The sequence below is a fragment of the Octodon degus genome, unplaced genomic scaffold (genome assembly GCF_000260255.1).
Source record: "Octodon degus isolate 3935 unplaced genomic scaffold, OctDeg1.0 scaffold00013, whole genome shotgun sequence".
Taxonomy (NCBI): domain Eukaryota; kingdom Metazoa; phylum Chordata; class Mammalia; order Rodentia; family Octodontidae; genus Octodon; species Octodon degus.
The window spans coordinates 18,038,122-18,058,113 of NW_004524589.1; the positions used below are offsets into that span (position 1 = coordinate 18,038,122).

The following is a 19,992-nucleotide window of genomic DNA, read 5'->3' on the forward strand; positions in this document are numbered from 1 at the left end:
AGGAAAAACACATCACTATCTTAGCTTCCAAATGCAGTACGTACTAAAGTAAAAGAGAAGTTTAGATAGTTCAAAGATTCTCAGAAAAGACTAGTGACCCAGGGTAAAAGATAAGACTGTCTTTTTGTAGATGACAGAGGTGTCACTGGGTATAGCAACTAGTATACCCTGTGAATATCAGTAACGCTAGATGCAGGATGTTTCTGCCTAATGGGTTGTGGAGTTGTAGAATAAAACACAGCCAGAGAAGTGGCGTAAATCAAGAAGCACATGTACCATAGAAAGAAATTTTATTTCTGGAATGGATGTAAAAAGACTTAAGTCCATAAAGGCATTTGAGGAATTCAAGAATATAGGTGATTGTAGCTGGATTAGGGTAATAATAAAAGTGGAAAGATTGAAGTTCAGCAGAAAGACTTGACAACACTTTTACTAGATTGTGGGGCTTTGAATAGGATTAATGGTAAGGACAGCGTTACAAACCAGATATTTTCCTAGATAATCAGGCAGATAGTATTGTTTGTTGTGGAAGAAGACCAAATTTGATAGGGAGATAAACTTAGTTTTGTAAGTTTTTAATTGTGCCATGAGTCATTTGAGCAGAGACATTCAGGAGGAGATTGGATTTGGAAATCTTAGGTCCTTGAGAGACAGCTGACTAGAAAATTTTGAAATCATGAATATGTAAAATATTGACTCTGGCCATTTCGTGGACACCAGGTAACTGAGTGTGTGTAGAAGAGCTGAGTTGGAGGGGAATGAGATCCACTGGGTGCATGTGGTTTCAAACCTCATTTCTAACCCCGGATCTCAAAATGCATCGTGATTCCCACCCACTGGACTATAAGGTTTATGTAGGAAATCTTGGCAACAGTGGCAACAAGACTGAACTGGGATGGGCTTTTGGCTATTATGGACCACTGCCGAGTGTGTGGATTTCTAGAAACCCTCCTGGCTTTGCTTTTTCTTGAATTGAGGATCCCTGAGATGCAGTGGATGCTGTCCGAGAGCTAGATGGAAGAACATTATATGGCTGCCTTGTCAGAGTGGAACTATCCAATGGTGAAAAGAGAAGTCAAAATCGTGGCCTTTCTGCTTCTTGGGGTCGTCGCCTTCAAGATTATTATATTATCGGAGGAGGAGACCTCACCTCACCATACATCTCCACAAAGGAGAAGTTTCTCCTGCAGCAGAGCAGGTCTCTTTCTAGAGATAGGAGAAGAGAGAAATCACTGTCTAGGGAGAGAAATCACAAGCCGTCCCGTCCATGTCTAGATATCACAGCTGATCTAGGTCAAATGAAAGGAAATAGAAGATCAGTTTACAGGAGAAATGATATACAGGAATTAGCTTCACTGACTGGGAGTATGTACAGAAAATCCAAGTTTTGTGTGAGACTTCATAAGCTTGATGTGTTTTTAAGATGTTTTAGCTGTTCACCTTTGTGTCTTTGTGAACCACAATGTAATATAATTCTCTCTGGTTTGAGAGGGATCATACAAGGTGTGTAATACCAAGAATTGTTACTTTACAATGTTCCCTTAAGCTAAATTAAATTTGCTTTGAGCTTTAGTCTTGCACAGACTGAAAATAAACCTCTAAACTCTGCCTAGTTAAAATTGAACAAGACCTGTTTCATAGTTGAGACAGTAGTGTACAGATGTGCCACCAGGTACAGATAAAGGCCACATGTAAAACTAGGTGAGTTTGGTTTTAAAAATGGAACTGGTCTTTGTCCTGGGCAGTAGTTTCCTGGTTGGTATAGAATCAGATAAATTTCAAGAGTGTTTACCCTTGCTAGGTCACAAATGTTCCTTGTGATGCTTCCTACGAGTACATATCTGTTTTTATCTTTATTTGGAAACCTGAGATTTCAAAGAACCAATGTCCTGCCAGTTTAAGGGTACATTGTAGAGCTGAACTTTTATGTTACTGTGCAAGGTTTTTTCATGCTGTCATTTGTAATATGTTTTGTGAGACTCTTTGGAATTAAAGTTTTGGTTACAAATTGTTAAAAGAAAAAAAAAGTACTGACTCTTAACCTTCTTTTTGTTAACCTTAGTAATTGAGCACGTAAAGGGAAATAAGAGTCATACTGAAATTTGTAAGTTTGAATTATATAGACTATAAAAGCCTTTCTTGTATGCTTCTTTTCTTTGTTAAAAACAGACAGAATCTCACTATGTAGTTCAGGCTGGCCTTAAATTCACCATATCATACAATGAATGACAGTGCTCATGCCTCAACCTCTCGAGTGCTGGGATTACATGTGTGCGTCCCCTTGCCCACCTATTTGTGTATTTTTCTAATATTCAACTTGCAAGAATCATCGAAAAAGATGAACGAAGCCATGGCTGTGGGAGAGATTGTGTAGAGATGAAAAGACTCAAGTAGATAGAGGAAATTACATAGGTTTTATAGGAGACTTTTATAGGAGGTTTTATAGGTGAAACCAGAAGGTACATACAAAAGTAGGAGGTGGAGATTCCCAGAAATCTAGATATTTGAAGGCAGGAAGATTAGCAGCAGCAACAGATACTTCTTAGAGGTTATGTAACAAATGGACTGAAAAGTATTTACAGGCTTCAGCAGTGTGTTAGAACATCAGTGATTAACAGTGTATTTTCAGTAATGGGAATAGTTATGATTGGAGGATTAGTGAGTGCATAGTTGATAAGCAAGCAAAGTTAGGTCAATGTACACATCTTTTAGCAAATAGCTGCACAGATGTGGAGGGTGTATGGAGTAGCTAAAGGGGAAATGGTTTTATAAGGGTTTCTTTACAAAAAATGGGTTAATTTTATCTGTAATATTAAGTGTTCGTGGAAAAGATTGACAGTGGAATAGAGCAGCAGGATTTTTGAGGCATTGACTTTGGGGCTTCTCTACTGATAATTGATTACTAGAGAAATCTGGAAGCAAAACCTTTAGGACAATGGACTAGATGAGGAAAAGTAGGGCAAGTTTATATCAAGGAAGTTGTAGTTGTAAATATGTCTTTACATAGTATTGGATACACTTATATTCTTGCATACTGTATTTTGTAAACTTTCTTTTTCAATCAAATATATTTACAGTATGTTAATATTGTTGCTGTTGAAATAAACAGCTTTATCCACAACTCTTACAGATTCTCAGAGATCATTCAGTTAAATTTGAATATATTAGATTGTACATTTGATTTCAAAGTAATGGACTTAAAGGCTCAGGTAATATATTTGTGTTTTTGTATAGTATATTTATTTGTGGTGAGAGTGTTGGCAAATGGGAATTCTCACATGGGTTTTTACCCTTAAAATTCCCTAATGAATCATACTTGAGTTTGGCATGTGGTAATTATTGTTTGTTTTTACAATTGATAGATGAGAATTAGAAGAATATTTGAAGTAGATTAAAAATCCCTTGGGTTATTATGTTTGTACTTTTATTTCTATTTTTTTTTTTTAATTACATATATTTGGTCAGAAAGCCAGAAACTTTTCAATATGAATTAAGGAAGTAGCTCTGATAAATGTATTAATCTATGCTTTCTTTCATTTTCTTTTAATCACAGAAAAGCCTCCTAATAAAAGCAGTATGAGGATAGTAGTGGATTCAGAATCGAGAAAAAGAACGATAGGTTCCGGGGAGCCTGGAGGTCCTGCAAAGAAGACTTGGTTTGATAAGTAAGCTGGCAGGGAAAACTGAAGACTGGTTTTTCAGATTGTTACTGTATGATTATGACCATATAATATTTCCTTCTTTTGAAAATGTTGAATTATTCTATTGTACAGGCAGTCCAAAGTAAAATAAATGTTATTTTCTAGGCATTTGTAGTTTAGTTGTTTGGTACTAGGAAATCATTTTCTTATACAATGGATGGAATTTTTGAGGGCACTATTTTTCCTTATTTCACTTCTCCAAGAAAAACCATCCCTTACTTAAATAACTTAAATACTAGCTATATGTAGGAGGACACCCCCCTCAATTAGGGAAAAATTTATAGGAAAAAAAAATTGATCTGTACATCAGATTTGGGAACAGAATGCAGCATGTAGGCAGTTCCTATTAGGAGACAGAAAGTTTTATGCAGGGTTGGAAGAAATATGAAGAACTTCTAAGAAAAATATATGGGAACAATGTTGAGAGTATGATGATTCATTTATAAGTGTGCATGTAGTGGAAAGCGACTACTGCCACACCATTTGAGCTTTAGTAATGGGTAGCTCATAGTTGTGCTTTGTAATTAATTGTGTAATTTTGTGATTTGAGGCAAACTGTTAGGCACAGTTTTATATTTTTCAAATGTCAGTTGTGTATGTGTTTTTCTAGCACTTATGTTTTTGTCTGTTTAAGCTATAAAGAGGTTAATGGGGTCATTCTTTATATCCAGAAAATTAAATTTGAAATCATATCAAAATTTAAGAGTGGATACTTTTCAACAAGCTAGCTTATTTTGACATGGAAGAAGGTTTTATTTGAAAATAGTCTGATTGAGGATACTAAGACCTTTTCAGCTAAAGATGTTAAATAAGAACCCAAGAGTACCAAAGCATATGACAGAGTCCTTCTCAGGTATTTCCATGAAAGATGTTAACACTGTTAACTTGGGAATTTATTTGGAAGAAAATGTAAATTTCCTTTATCAACTTGTACTTTTTATTTTGGAGGCAAAAATTGGACTTAATTAAATATTTGCCTTATATGTGAAACTTTACTCCTTTGTAGTGGTGTAATGTGCTGATCAACTTGATTTTTGTTTACAGACCAAATTTTAATAGGACAAACAGCCCAGGCTTTCAGAAGAAGGTTCAGTTTGGGAATGAAAATACTAAACTTGAACTAAGAAAAGTTCCCCCAGAATTAAATAATATCAGCAAACTTAATGAACATTTTAGTCGATTTGGAACATTGGTTAATTTACAGGTAAGTGCCATAAAATGGTTCCATGTACTTGCTTAATTTAATGTAATACTAAAATATTTTTATAAAGAAATAGATAAAATTTGTTAACATTATAAAGTTAGGAAATCAGACATTGTGTCTTTCTGTTATTGTAATAAAACACCTTAGGGCCAGTGAGATAGCTCAGTGGTGTAAGTGTCTGACTGGCAAGCTCAAGGTCCTGAATTCAATCCCAGGTACCGAGGGTGGGGTGAGGAGGGGATAACTGAAAAACACTTACAAAAATAGTGAAAGTGGGAAAGGCATGTTTGAGATAGGGAAATAAAGATGTATAAAAAAAATTTAAAGGAACTGTTTCCTTTTCCACTTTCTATGTTCTTCACTTTCCCTTATCTTTATAAAATTTTATTATTACCGCTTACCATGTTTTGCTTTAGATTTTTCTATGTATTGGTGTGTCTGTATATACATAAACTTTTAGAAGTATTGGTAGTATGCCTATCTTATAGTTACTTACCTAATTTTGTATACCTTTTAATAGCATTAGGGTAATTCAGTGTACCACATTTGTATCTATACATTAAAAAAAGTTCCCAGTTCTTGATAACATTAACTACTAGTGGTAATATAAATCTAAAAATATAAACATGCAAAAAATATTTCAGAACTGAGGCAAAACATGTTATCTCTCTATTGTTCATTTATCCATCTTTTTTGGTTCTTTTTCTGTAACTACATATATTGCATTATTTAAAAAACATTTTTCCTGCCTGCTATGCTGGCCCTACCCTCAGGGCACACTGAGTGCAAATGAGACTGGGCATGGTGAGATGCTCCTGTAACCCCAGCTCTTGGGAGGCTGTAAACAGGTGGATTACTATGAGTCCAATCTGGTAGTGAGACCCTGAACACCCTGTAGATCCTTCTCTAAAATATATAGGGAGGGAAAAAAAGAAAGAAAACATTTTTCAAAATTATTTAAAATAAAATCCGTAAGTTTCACATTTATTAAACATTAGTGAAACCGATGCTTTTAAATTCTAAAAATGAATATTAAAGTGCTATCAAATCATTTTTTAAATTGTAACTAATATTTATTGAATTCTGTTTTTTGGTGTAAGTGAATTATTTCTTAAAGTAACACTGAGGAATGGATAGTTACTATTCCCACATGTAGCAGAGGATGTGAGACACAGCAAGGTTAATGCCTTGTTCATGCAGAAGTCAGTCCAGGTTTGAGCCAAGCAATATGATCTTTGTGTTGCTGCACACTGTGGTTTCTAAGTCACACTTGGGTAAACATTGATATTATTGAAACAGTCGAAAATTTGGAATGGTTTTTCTCCATTTTTTAATTATCAGGCTCATTTATTCCTTGAATTAATTACAAATTTGGGCTATTGCACGGATGGTTTTTATGTAATTTTGAGCTCAAGATCACCTGTTCCAAAGCAGAGTACTCTCTTCTTGCCAGGCAGGTACTCTGCTACTGAGCTGTATCCTGGACCCAGTACTTTCGTTTTTAGACTATATCTATCCATTTTGGCCATTGACTATAAAAATCCCCCCCCCCCCCCCCCCCCCGGTATATTTTAGGGAAGAGTCTACTGGGTTTTCAGGTCTCACTACATAGATGGGACTCGTAGTGATCCTCCTGTTTACAGCCTCCCAAGTGCTGGGATTATAGGTGCGCACCACCACACCCAGTCTCATTTGCTGTCTCAGTGTTCCCCGGCAGCAGGCCCTGCTTGCAGGCTCTTTAATCTGCTGAGCTGTTTAGCTGGCCCTTCGGAAATTCTTTCTTATATCCAATATTAAACCAAACGTGTAAAAAGAGAAACATTTTGGATGCTGTGTACAACGTTAATGCAAATAGTCCTCTGCTGTTAAATGTAAGAAGCTTTATTGATAGTATGAAAATCTTTGGTTACTATTTTTCCTGGACTAAATATACTGGTGACACTATAGATATAAGGAAACATGAAAGTAGTCTCTTACTTGGAAGGATCAGGATTTCATAACTTGAAGTTCCCCAGCCCTAAGAATTTTAATGTGTGAAGCAACAAATCCCTTTAGAAATTCATTTTTATATTTTAAATGTTAGGTTGCCTATAATGGTGATCCTGAAGGTGCCCTTATCCAATTTGCAACATATGAAGAAGCAAAGAAAGCAATATCAAGTACAGAAGCAGTATTAAACAACCGCTTTATTAAGGTTTATTGGCACAGAGAAGGGAGCACTCAGCAGTTACAAACTACATCCCCAAAGGTAAGAGAGAAATTTATGTGAAATTAAATACTTTCTTGGAGATCTCCTAGCATACTGTTTAATAGCAGAGTCATTGGAATTAGGAAGACATGAATTTATATTCTAGTTTTCCTACTATTAACTCTATAAATTTGAGAAGCTACCTCACCATCCTATTCTTTAAGTGTGACATCAATCCCTAATTTGGGGAATTAAAAGATGGTTTATATAAAGTATATAGAACAGTTCCTGGTAGATGAGAGACACTTCATAAATATAGCTATGTATATCTTATAAATTAAAATTGTTGGTTCATCTTAGAAATGTTTCTTCATTCTCTGTTTTCTCCACCCTACCCATTAGTGAGTATGTCAGTATTATATTGTATGTTAGATTGATAGCATAGACAGCTGGGTTATAGCACACTTTGTTTTTCAGTTGTTTGACCACAATGAAGGATAAATTGTATTTCTCCCCAAACTTTGTAACATATTTCTTTCAAAGAACACACACACAAAGAACACACACACATACAAACACAGGAAGGAAATTGAAAAACACTTGGGTTTTGATTATAAGCTGTGTTTAAAACATTTTTCTGTGTATGAAAAGTTTAGTAAAAAGTAACAAAAGTTAGTTTTATGCTCCCCAACTAATCAGATTGTTTAAAATTTTTTTCTTGTTCTGAGGTAATACAGCCTTTAGTCCAGCAGCCCATTTTACCTGTTGTGAAGCAGTCTGTCAAAGAGCGGTTAGGTCCAGTACCTTCAAGTACTGTTGAACCGGCAGAAGCCCAGAGTGCTAGTTCAGACCTTCCTCAGGTAAATGGAAGTTCCTTACCTGTCACATACTTCGTTTTCATGTAATTAATTTCACTTGGTTTGAATTACAGTTCATTGTGTATATTTTTCACTGAAATAAGATTGTGAATTGAACCCCACCTGTAAGTTTTTTACCATAATGTTTTTACTGTTAGGACTCTTCTTATAGTACTTCAATTCTTCCATTCAGTTAATACTTAACGGATAAGAAAGATTTCTCTGTGGAGAAGATAACTTTTCCGGAAAACTGCTGAAGAGTGGTTTAGTATAATATATCTTTATTTTTCCTGTCTTTTTATAGAATTCTTTTGTGCAGTAGACTGAACTGAAAGTTTTTGGGATAAGAGTGCTTAAAATACAAGGTTAAGCGTGCAGATATGACACTGTTTAAAGTTAGGTAGGCAGCTTACTTTGTGTAACTCCTGGGATTCTCTCCTCCATATGTCATTTCTTTCCATTTCGCCCACACTTGAGTAGCAGTTTCTTGTTTCTGTACTTTCAGTCTTCAAAACTTAGCTTTTCCATTGTTCCAGATGTTTTAGGATTTGCTGTAGAAAAATCAGGATAGTTTCCTACTTAGCTAGTAGATGCCATAATTAGCTAGGTACTATATAGGACACTTATTTCTAAGCTTGAGAAACAGACATATCTTAATTACTCAAATCTAATTAAAATGTACAGTTTTTTTACTTGTTAATACAGGATTTTAAAAATTTATGATTCCAGTATCAGTGGAAGGAACTTTAGCAATTACCTGGTTCAGGCTTCTTGTTTTACAATGCAGTTTTTAATGATTGAATAATATTGCATACTGTTTATTGCATACTGTTTACTTTTGTTTTTATATACACATTTCCCTGCCTCACTTCCTTTCATGCCTTTAAAAATGCCCACGTTTTTGTGCCTAGCATCAGTATACTCATATAATTGGTATATACTAGTAAAATCAGAATGTTCAAAATCCCAACAGATTTATATATGTTTGGGGAAACACTGAATATGTCCGTTTTAATTTTTTTAGAATGTAACTAAGTTATCTGTGAAGGACAGGTTGGGTTTTGTATCAAAGCCATCTGTTTCAGCAACTGAAAAGGTAAGAATAGCATGATGTGTTTGTCTTGGCTTCGTAAATGTTTTCAGGTGGCATCTTAATTTTTAATTTTTTTCATAGTTCCAAACTCCTGCTTAATAGTGTCTGTATTTCTTATACCTGCCCTTTTGCTTTCCTATTGCTGACAAAGCAAAATATTAGCCTCCTGTTATTTTTACATCAGCATTTTAATATTTGCTTACTTCCATGTGCTTGTTTTTTTTTTTTGTTTGTTTGTTTTTCCTGTTAATTTTCTTTTAGAGCTACTGTACATTTTAATTTAAAAGCTGGCAGCTTAATAGCAAGGGCCATAACCTAGGTATTTGACATGATTTTGAGCCCTGACTCTTCACTTACTAACTGCATGATGTTGGGCAGTACTTTTAACCTTTCTCAGTCTTTTTCTCATCAGTAAATGGTGATGGTAATATTTATCTTGTTTATGTGGTTTAGTGAAACTTTTATAAATGGAAGGAATGATATAGTTGTAAGGTTTTTATTACTAATAGTTGTTGAATAGATCCTGACTCTATGTACTTACTTTTTTTTTTAAGATGAAAGGATAGTACAAATTTTGTTAAAGCCATTATGGGGGCTGGGGAGATGGCTCAGTCGAATAAGTGCTTCCCTGGCAAGGGCAGGGGCCTGAGTTCAATCCCCGGTTCCACCAAAAAAAAAAAAAAAAAAAAAATCCATTATGGATCTGTCTTCTGTGTAGATGTGGGGTTTTATTTTGTTCGTTTTGGTGTGTGTGGATGCTGTGATGTTTAGTTTCATTTGAGGTATGTGATAGTGCAGTAGCACAGGATATTAGAATTAACCTATGGCCCAAATAGACTTAAAGCTCAAATAGTTTTATGTAATGAGCTATACATTATGAGTTGCTAAGCGAGACTATAATTGATGTCTGTTATTTTTAGTCCATGGCTCTTGGTATTCTGAACATTACAAAGAAAATTGACACTTATCTCATATAATCTAAATGATATGCTGTTATCTCTTGTTCTTCTGTATACTATTTCCCTTACTTTGTTAAAAGTTTGGTGATTCCAGAAATTTGAATCATTCTGTACATCAGACCTTTTTCTTGGTAATCTCAGTGTTTTTTCAGGCATAGCATGCCTAAAATTAGTATTTCCTATATAAATTCTTCTGGTTTCCAGCTTTGGACATGATGCCATCATTTTTTAAGGTGAATAATCTACAAACCTCAAGATCTGTACTCCCTCTTCTTTTTCACTGCTGCCTGACTTCCAGGTGCCATGTCTTATCTGGCCTCTTGAAATTCCTGCCTCTGTTTATAATTTACCATCTTATAACTGGACATACTTTAATATTAGCTCATTAGAAAAACTTTGAATTTCTCAATTATTTTGCCTCACAGCTTATTGATATACCTCAGTTATTGATTGGTCTGTTCTAGTTTTCCTTTCTGCCCTTAGGAGCATTTTTCTACTTACTCTCCCTTGCCTGTTTTTGGTAATTTTCTTCAAGTGCATTTTCTCTTGCCGATCTAAGTTCTAGGCATTCTTAAAATATTGAAGATCTTACTGAACTTTGCCATGAAGCCAGCACATTTTTCCATGTGGTGTCCCTTGTTTTAGAATTTTTGCATTAGTTTATGCTACTAAATTTAGCAGTATCGAATATTTATTTTGATTAAGTTTATCCTCGAATATAAATAACTCTGGAATTTAAAAAAAGCACTAAGATCTGTTATACTGAGAGTACTGCTGAGCAATTTGGGAGACACGTGAATACTACCTAGTTATGTTTAAAGGTGTTTAGATCAAGATTTTTAAATTGAAGTGTATGCTACTTACAGCTTTTATAAAATTTTCATACTGTGTTTAGATGCTGCTTTCATTGTTAGGGTTTTTATCTAGCTTTAAAATAGAAAGCATATATATAATATATATATATATTATTATAAGATAATAATATATATATATTATACTAATATAATAGCCACTAACTGAACTTACGAAAATCAATAATAACAGCAGGCTAATGATGGAAAAATTACTTGGTAAAGATCTCTTAAGGAAACTATTTACATAAGAATATGATTTGGTCATTTTAGTCTGTTTAGTATTTTCCTTTTGTATATTCTTGGTAGTTAGTGTTCCTCTACCCTATAAAGGGTTTTTAATGCAGAGTCCTTAGAGGCAAACATCCAGAGAATTCCTAAAATACTGTTCCCTATCATAACTTTTTTTCTAAATTGAAATGAGAAAGTTGAAAGCTCATATCTGTTACTATTAAAGCAAATAATACAATGAAATTTTTTATGACCTTTAAATAATATCTATGAAGCCCTTTTGTGCTTGTTCATTAAGATTTTTTTTTGTGAGCTTAGGAGAGAGAATAAGTGATGCTGTTAAGAGATTGCTGTAGTTATAAAGACTTACTTAAATAAATTTGTGGAAATGTTTGTAGCTTAGGCTCTAGAGATTTGTGAAGCATAAGGTGGTGGTGTATAAACCATCAGATTAGTTTCTAAAAGAAGGCATTAGACAGTTCAAATTATCTTACTAAAGTCTTTCTACATTTTATGAATGTAAAGGGAATGAATAATCAAGGGACCGGGCAGATGGCTCAGTAGAATAAGTGCCTGCCTGGCAAGCACAGGGTCCTGAGCTCAATCCCCATTACCACAAAAAAAAAAAGAAAGAAAAAAATATTCAGTAATCAATTTCAATTGTGTATTTAAATCCTTAGCTGCATCAGTTTTAGGTATTCATAATACAGAATATTATTTTTTAGTAGTAAATTTTTACCATCTAAAAATGCATCTTGGTCTCATGGTGATATTTAATTGTTATACCACAGAATTTTTAAAGAAAATTCCCATGCATGTCAACATTATAGAAACTTTATTTTGTGATATGATTATGATCCAAAGTAATTCACAGATAGGGTTAATAGTACATATAGAAGGTCATTGTAGGTAAAGTCCCTATGTAAAAATTGCAGCATGTGCAGTCTTACTTTTGTTGCTAAGACAAAATACCCAGTCCCATAGTTAAAGAAGGAAAGCTTTATGTTGGGTTTACAGTTTGTAGAGATTTTAGTCTATAATCTCCTGGCTCCAAGGCAGGGTTTCATGGAGGGGGGTTATCATAAAGGAGAAACAGTTCATGGCAGACAGAAGATAGCCAAAGCAGCAAGCAAGTAACAACAAGCAACCCTTTTTTTGTCTCTTATATTACATCCTTACCTTTGAGGCAGGTAGCACTCACATCCAGGGTGGTGAGCCCTTAATCCTATCTAGCACTGTGCCAAACCCATCAGGGGACTAGTTTAATAATCACACATTTTTAATCCCTGCATCATACACTAGATCCAGCCACTTCTGAAAAAGCTTTATCTATGACCACATGAGGCTTTGGGGGTATATTTAGACACAAGCCATAACATGCACAAACCCATTTTTAAAACACAGAAGGTGTGGTTATTTGGAAGTACAACTGCCTCAGCTTTGACTGTTCTTAGGAATTGTAGCATCTTCTTTTCCTATTGGATTGTCATTTCCTGCCATTGATTTCATTGAACTCTGTTGTTATCCTAGCTGTCAACCATCTGAATCTTTTTTTTTTCCACTAGATGTTTACAATAAATAAAATTCATTGAGGAGATTGGTGTATTATCAAAACTTGAAAAAAAAATTTAAATTGTGAATAGTGTCTGTATTCATAGAGTTCATTGTCTCCATAGTTTTACATTTTAATTCCTTTGAATTTTGGGCTGCATCTTGTTGTTGGTATTTATGGTTGTATCTTAATGGTAGACTCTTGATGGGAGGATATTAAAAAATGTATCTTTTCAGTCTTAAAATACCTTTTATTGGAAAGCCATGCCTTGCCTTTAAGTATTGTATTTCAAATCATAGTATGGTTACTTTCGTGAAAACACTGTGTAGTGAAAAAAAAAATGTAAAGATTGTTTCAGGAATGTAGAAAAGTGTCCAATTTAGTGAAAAAGTGCACCATAATTACTGCTATACTACAGTCATTTCTATATTTCCTGTGTTTCTTAAATAATTATCTTGTCTGTTGCAATATAAAGAGCAATTACAAAAAACAGACATTTGTGTATACTTCTAAAGTCTTATTGAGAATATCCTGTTGGCATTGGATAGCCAGTCATAGTTGCAGCTGCAGTAATAGGATGTGCATTTGCCTGTTGATTCATACCATTGTGCATATTTGCAACATTTCTTCAGTATTGCTGAGTACTATCATATCCAAGGAGAACATATCTTGAGTCCTTGAAGCTTAAGCTCAATGAAATATATTACCTGGTGGATGTCTTGTTTTTATGGAAGAAAGTTATTGGATAGAGCTTCTTCTAGGAATAAAGGAGTTTTATTCTTGACAAACAGTTTTATTCCCCTTGAAGGAACATCTCTTACAGTCTGATAACAAATATAAAGATGCTTCATAGGGTGGGCCAAATAGCTCAGTGGATTAAAGGGCCAGGAGTTTTATCACTTGGCCTGCTAGGCCAGGCCCGCCCCCAGTGCACGCTGAGACAGCAGTTGAGACTGTTGGGAGGCTGTAAAACAGGAGAGTCACTACAAGTCCAGTCTACATAGTGAGACTGTAGACCCTGTCCTAAATACCAAAAGAAAAAAAGCTTCATAAGGCACATTCCCTGTTTTGTGAAGTTAGAAAAATATGATGTTAAGTACCGTATGACTTGTTTTCTGGATTTCTCATTACTTTTATTATGGTAGTATGTATTTGACATTAGAAGAAAAGGTTTGATATTTACACTCTTCAGCTTACTTGAGTATAAAGATTTTTTTTTGGTTACAACTTTTCAAGCGGTTGTGGAATCCTCGAAAAAATCTACATTCAGACTTTTTCAGCATACAGTGTTGTTACTGTTTATGAACTCACTGCTCCTTTATGTAATGCAGTTTGGCATTTTGTATTGTGGTAAGGTAATGTGGCAGACATTTTTCTTCAGAATTACAGAGAATGATCATTGAAGTTAGACTGTAACTAAATTGTATCTTAATGCAACTGTTTCATAATTCCTGTTGATATCAGAGTACTAGCTGTTACTGAAAAAAATTAGACTTGGGTATAGGTCAACAATGATTGGATCCTTCATTTTTAAACATCAGCTGTGCTGAGTGGAACACCTATGATTACAGTATTTTAGGTTATTCTAGAAGAAGTTACAATGATTGTGGGCCTTTTAGAGTTCTTATTTCTAACAAACAAGTCATCTGCAGTATGGTTGCCCTAAGATCACCACTACCTGCAACTAAGTTGCTTAGTTACAGTAGTGATGAGTTGCCTAACTTGGTGTTGTTCTTTAATCTAATTTTCATGGTAAAAGATTAGAGATCTAGTGGTCTCCAGATTGCTACTTCTCTCTGATATGCCCATGTATTAAAATTTTAGTAGTTAAAAGTAGGTCCATTTTTTTTATTGATGGTCTTCCATTTGAGTAATTCATTACTATTTTCAGATCATAAACTCTAGTTAGACTTTAGAAGCATTGTTTTCCTCTTCAAAACTACATTGTTCATATACATGAGTTCATGTTTAGATTTTACAGCATTCATAAATCTCCCTGAAGAGATCTCTGGGCTTTTTCTAAGAACAATATCCATCTACCCCCGCCCCAATCCCCCAAGCATGTCAAACTCTTGCTCTGTTCGTCTGTCCGTCCATCTGTCCGTCCATCTGTCCGTCCGTCTGTCTGTCTGTCTGTCTGTCTATCTATCTAGACATGGTCTTGCTGTGTAAGGAAGGCTGGCCTTGAGTCGATTATGTAGTCCAGGCTGCCCTGGCACTTGCAGAGATTTTCCTAACCTCAGCTTCTAGGTGTGCACCACCATGCCTGGCTCATTTTGCTTTTGATGAAAATAAAAAGTGCCTCTAAATACTTTTTTTAAAAAAAATGAACCCTTTTGTAGGAATGATTGTCTATTCTGACCTGTAATGAGTTTAGTTTACTGACACATTGTATATATTAATTTATTAAATTTATTATATATCCCAGCACTGTTCTAGGTACTAAATATATGGCAGTGAACCAAGTGAGAAAGTAATTCCCTTTCTGAAAGAGAATTCTGGACTTTGTAAAGATGTTAGACACTATTAAGTTGAACCTCCTCATTTTACTGATACGCAGTAATCAGTAAAATGATTTTACTGTAGCCTAAAGTGGCACTTGAATCTTACCCATGGTAAATTACTTGGTTGTCAGGACTTAGTTACTAGAAAAACAAAGATAAATGGTCTTTGTTTCAACACCCTTGCAGTGTACATAGGGAGGACATATAACTGCATGCTTCATTAAATCATCTTTACTAAATAGCTAATAGCTAAAAGTAGAGTTTTTACATAATAGAATTGCATGTAAAAGATCTGTTTAGAGAAACAAAATGATCATGGCTTTGTGGTCTTGTGTTAAAGCTGAAACCTGAGTAAGTTTAAAAGATCATTTCAGGTATGGAACATAGTTAGCAAAAGGAATGGAAAATGAATACATCTATTTCATAACAGCATATTATGAACAGTCATGTTAAATTGAAGGGTAATGTCCAGTTTCTTCTGTGCCATGCTTTTTGTGAAACTTTTGCTTTAGTCATTGGTAGTGACTATTTTTGTAAACATTTGCTAATTGGAATTTTTTTTTCTTCCATTTTTGGGCTTATTCCTCTTCTATAGTCTTCATATTATCAAAGGTAGTTTAATTATTGTAAGTACATAGTGCATTTTGTTTTGAATACATTTTGAAATTTTCTGTGGACAATGGGACTTAGGTAATTATTAATAGTTGATAAATTCTTTTAAGGAACTAAATTTGTATTGGTAGGTGTTGTCTACATCTACTGGCCTAACAAAGACGGTGTATAATCCAGCTGCTTTGAAGGCTGCACAAAAAACCTTACTTGTTTCCACGCCTGCAGTTGATAATAATGAAGCACAGAAAAAAAAACAGGTAAGTTCAGGTACTATAATACACAGACAAAAATTGGATGTGGGCAAACTTTTGTGTTTACCACAGAATAAAAATAAAGACTGTGTTGACTACTACTGAATGTTTATCCCGTTGTATTTTTTTCCTTGAATATTCCTGATTTCTCTCTGAAACATGCACACAAATTTCAGGTTTACATATAATTTTACATTGGTAGTTTTTTAACCAAGCTTCTACAGTATAGCAACTTTTCTTCTCTGGAGTTATTTTATCACTTAATAGTAGTCTAATGATATTTTTGATCCTTGACTCTAGGAGGCATTGAAACTTCAGCAGGATGTAAGGAAAAGGAAACAGGAAATTTTAGAAAAGCACATTGAAACACAGAAGGTAAAATAATAAAATTAAGATTTGATGAAGCATACTCTATAAATGTTACAATTTTTATGAATTTAATCTTATCCTATTTAGCTGGTTTGGAGAAACAGATTTACTTAATTGGTGTGATAAAGGTGAAATGCTTATCAATGACATCGTATCATCAGTATTATGTATTATATTAAAATTGCATATTGGGGATGATGAACATACATTAAATAATGAACATAGTTTATTGAAACTGGCTATGAATGTGAAAAATATGAGTTAGTATTCAACTATATTGGTGTACAGTAGTTTGATCAACAGATAATGAAGGAAAACTTTCTCAGTGTTGATTTGTTCCTTTCTATATTGGCTTAGGGTCCTCTAGTGGTGTGCTGTCTGTTTCAGTACCCAATAGCCACATCTGACTGTTGAGTGTTGAGAGTATATCTAGTCCAAGCTGAGATGCAAGTGTAAAATGCAGACCAGATTTTTGTAATATAAAGACAAAAATGTAAAATGTTTTAGTTTTTGCGCAAATGTAGCATTTGGGATATTTTACGTTAAGTAAAATATATTACCACTTTAATTTTATTTATCTTTTTAATGTAAATACTAGAAAACTAAATATTACTTATGTGACTGCTATTTCCTTTCAGCAGTGTTTTTTTGTTTTTTGTTTTTTGGGTTTTTTTTTTTTTGTTTGGTTGATTTTTTTGAGAAACCAGGGATTGAACGCAGGCCCTTGTGCCTGCCAGGGAAGCGCTTATTCCACTGAGCCATCTCCCCGGCCCCTCAGCAGTGTTACTGTCATTTATGAAATTTAATTAGTGTCCATTCTTCATTATGTCTAGTATTGAAGGTTAGTAGAAAATTTGAAAATACAGAAAATCTATTTAAATTAGAAATGTACGTCTCTTCTAATTTAAATTTGGATTTACTGCATAAAGAGAATTCAAGATGCTTTGCACCAAAAATTGAAGCTATTGTAACTCAAAGATTGCATAATACTATGTGGTTTCTTCCACATGTACTTTTTTTTGGTATTGGAAATTGAACTCAGGACCTTGCACCTGGCAGGCAGGCTCTGTGCTGCTGAGTGCTGTCCTTGGCCCCCCACATACACATACTACCTTACTTGTTTCCTGTATTCTGTGTTGAGGATATCATTCTCAGGCTAACCAGTTAGTGTTCCTTTTGATAAAGGAAATAAATATTAGTTCAGTATTTCAAATTTCTTACATTAGAGAGGAACTGCATCTCTGTCTTTTTGGTTTACACATTACATTTGGAGTGAGGATACCGAAGAGGCATCATATCAACAAATGGATTAGAAAGTAAAATTTATATTCCTCTGACTTTGAAGGGATTGAATTTGGATTTCTTCTGGTTGTGTGTTGTGAATTTATATACTAAGGGAACTAAATGGTAATGAGTTCTGTAACAGAAAGAAAAATAGTGAGACCAGGAGTGAGGAACACTGAGCTTCATGTGGATCTACTGTCCTGCTGTACTCACACTCTGATAGTAATCAGCTTTATCAATGATACAGAAACTAAAAGTATAACTTATTTTATTTTTTGCTTTGTTAATAGTACCTTATGATTTTTCTATTTAAACATTGGCAGATGTTAATTTCAAAACTAGAGAAAAATAAAGTGATGAAGTCTGAAGATAAAGCAGAAATAATGAAAACTTTAGAAGTCTTGACAAAAAATATTACCAAGTTGAAAGATGAAGTGAAAGCCACTTCTCCTGGGCGCTGTCTTCCAAAAAGTATAAAAACCAAGACTCAGGTATTTTAAGTTGTGTTGTTATTTGTATCATTGCTTATTTTGAAACATTTAACATTGTTTTTTGAAGATTCAGTTTTAGGTAGTATTCATTGTTCAAAAATCTAGAGGTTTTTGAAGATTTAGTTTTAGGAAATACCCATTGTTCAAATATCTAGCCGTTGTGAACTTTATTAACCTTTTGGGTTCCTGTGAAGCTAGTATTGGAAAGTCAGTAATAAGTAAAATAATTATGGGTAATTTTGAAAAGGGAGTTTAGGGATTAAGTTATATAGTATTTGATTGTTTTACAGAGGAGTTTGATCCGCCTAAGTAGTTGGCAGATATAAAAAGGCAATGACAGAGAAGTAACATTCTTTTTTTTAAAATTAATTTTATCAGTACATTTTAGATACACATAATGATCACATTCATTACGTGTACATGATATATCTTGAGTCTTTTTTATCCAGTGCCCTTTCATCCCTTCAACTCTTCATCCCCCCTAATTTACAGATGTTTTGTTTCTATTTTTTCCTCCTAGTCTCTGTTTCTTCCTTTTCTCTTCCTTCCCCATCCCCCCTTGTTCCCCTTCTCATTTGAACATTATTCTCCTATTTTGCAAGAACTTTTATACATGTTGGTCCTTAATACCATTTCAATTTCTCACACCAGAGAAGTGATGTGATATTTTAACATTGGTGTCTTGCTTTATTTCATGAGAAGTAACTTTCTAAAAGCACTATACAGAATGGATTTTTTGGAAGGGGGGTAAATTTGAGTAATCTGATACAAACAAGTGAGCAAGATAATTTCAGATGGTAAAAACTGGTTAATAATACAAGATTATAGGCTAATTATACAGGTACATGTATACTTGCTGTATTGGTATATGTAAAATGAATATTAACATTTTTGATTTTAACCCACCACATAGTTTCACTTTTTATTCCATATTATGTAGTCCTACTTCTATCAGTATATTATTCATTGACACCACATCTATCATACTCAAAATAGTTGTGAAATTGTTTGAACAGTATTACTTTTTTTTTAAACACCTACGATATTTATTTATTTTTTGCCATAATTTTATTGAGAAACAAACAGCAATGAGACAGTTTCAAACCAAATTGGTAGGACAGATTCAATAATTAACACACTGCACACATTCTTCCTAGTGGTTAATTGCTGTACAAGATGCGGACATGAGATCCTATTTACAAACACCATTAGAACAAATCATTCTATTTATTAAGAGAATGTAACTATATATCTCAAAATCACTTTGAATACACAGATACAAAATGGACATTCATCTGTATACCCTTTTTTTGTTAAGTTCCGTTATTTGAATATTATAGGTGTGTAAACTCAGCAAAATATTCTAAAAGAGTCCAGTAGCCTGTAATAGTATTGGGTCTTCTGCTTAACTGGCAGTGTCAGAAATTGTTGACCTGAGTCCTCTACTGCTCAACATAACAGCATGGCTTTACTTCTTATATTTTGTTTTTTTACTTTTCTGCTGGATGGTTAAGACCAAAGTAAAGCAGACAAGAGTTGTAGCTTTTGGGTCTGATAAGGTCAGTGAAATCCCCTCAGGATTTATCCTGAGATCCTGTACCTCCAGTATTACTTCTAATAGCTAAATTTAAATTCAAAGTTTCTTCCCAGTCTTTACAAACTCAGTGTATTCCACTAAGGGTAAAAGGTGAAAACTGGTCTAGGATTACTTATGTTTCCCTCTGATACAGTATATTAATCAATATGATAAATGTCTGTTTCTGTTTGTATTCAGCTGATTGTTCTTCCCCTTGCTACAGTTCTGATTGACTTAATTTTATTATTTGAATAAATAAAACATTAACA

The 19,992-nt window shown here is 34.1% G+C and overlaps 1 protein-coding gene and 1 pseudogene across 11 annotated transcripts in view; both read left to right on the plus strand.

Moving 5' to 3' along the window:
* Nucleotides 1-19,992, plus strand: part of Rbm26 (RNA binding motif protein 26) — a 90,913-nt gene that overhangs the window by 43,810 nt on the left and 27,111 nt on the right. For 5 of the 11 annotated variants that reach the window (XM_023709604.1, XM_023709600.1, XM_023709602.1 and 2 more), the window contains exons 10-17: nucleotides 3,554-3,665; nucleotides 4,746-4,905; nucleotides 6,989-7,153; nucleotides 7,822-7,953; nucleotides 8,975-9,046; nucleotides 15,884-16,009; nucleotides 16,304-16,378; nucleotides 17,980-18,147. In XM_023709604.1, coding sequence (XP_023565372.1) covers nucleotides 3,554-3,665; nucleotides 4,746-4,905; nucleotides 6,989-7,153; nucleotides 7,822-7,953; nucleotides 8,975-9,046; nucleotides 15,884-16,009; nucleotides 16,304-16,378; nucleotides 17,980-18,147 — 1,010 coding nt within the window. The remainder of the gene's footprint in view (nucleotides 1-3,553; nucleotides 3,666-4,745; nucleotides 4,906-6,988; nucleotides 7,154-7,821; nucleotides 7,954-8,974; nucleotides 9,047-15,883; nucleotides 16,010-16,303; nucleotides 16,379-17,979; nucleotides 18,148-19,992) is intronic. The other 6 variants (XM_023709605.1, XM_023709606.1, XM_004626271.3 and 3 more) reach the window with 3 other exon arrangements.
* Nucleotides 816-1,312, plus strand: LOC101582643 (annotated as a pseudogene).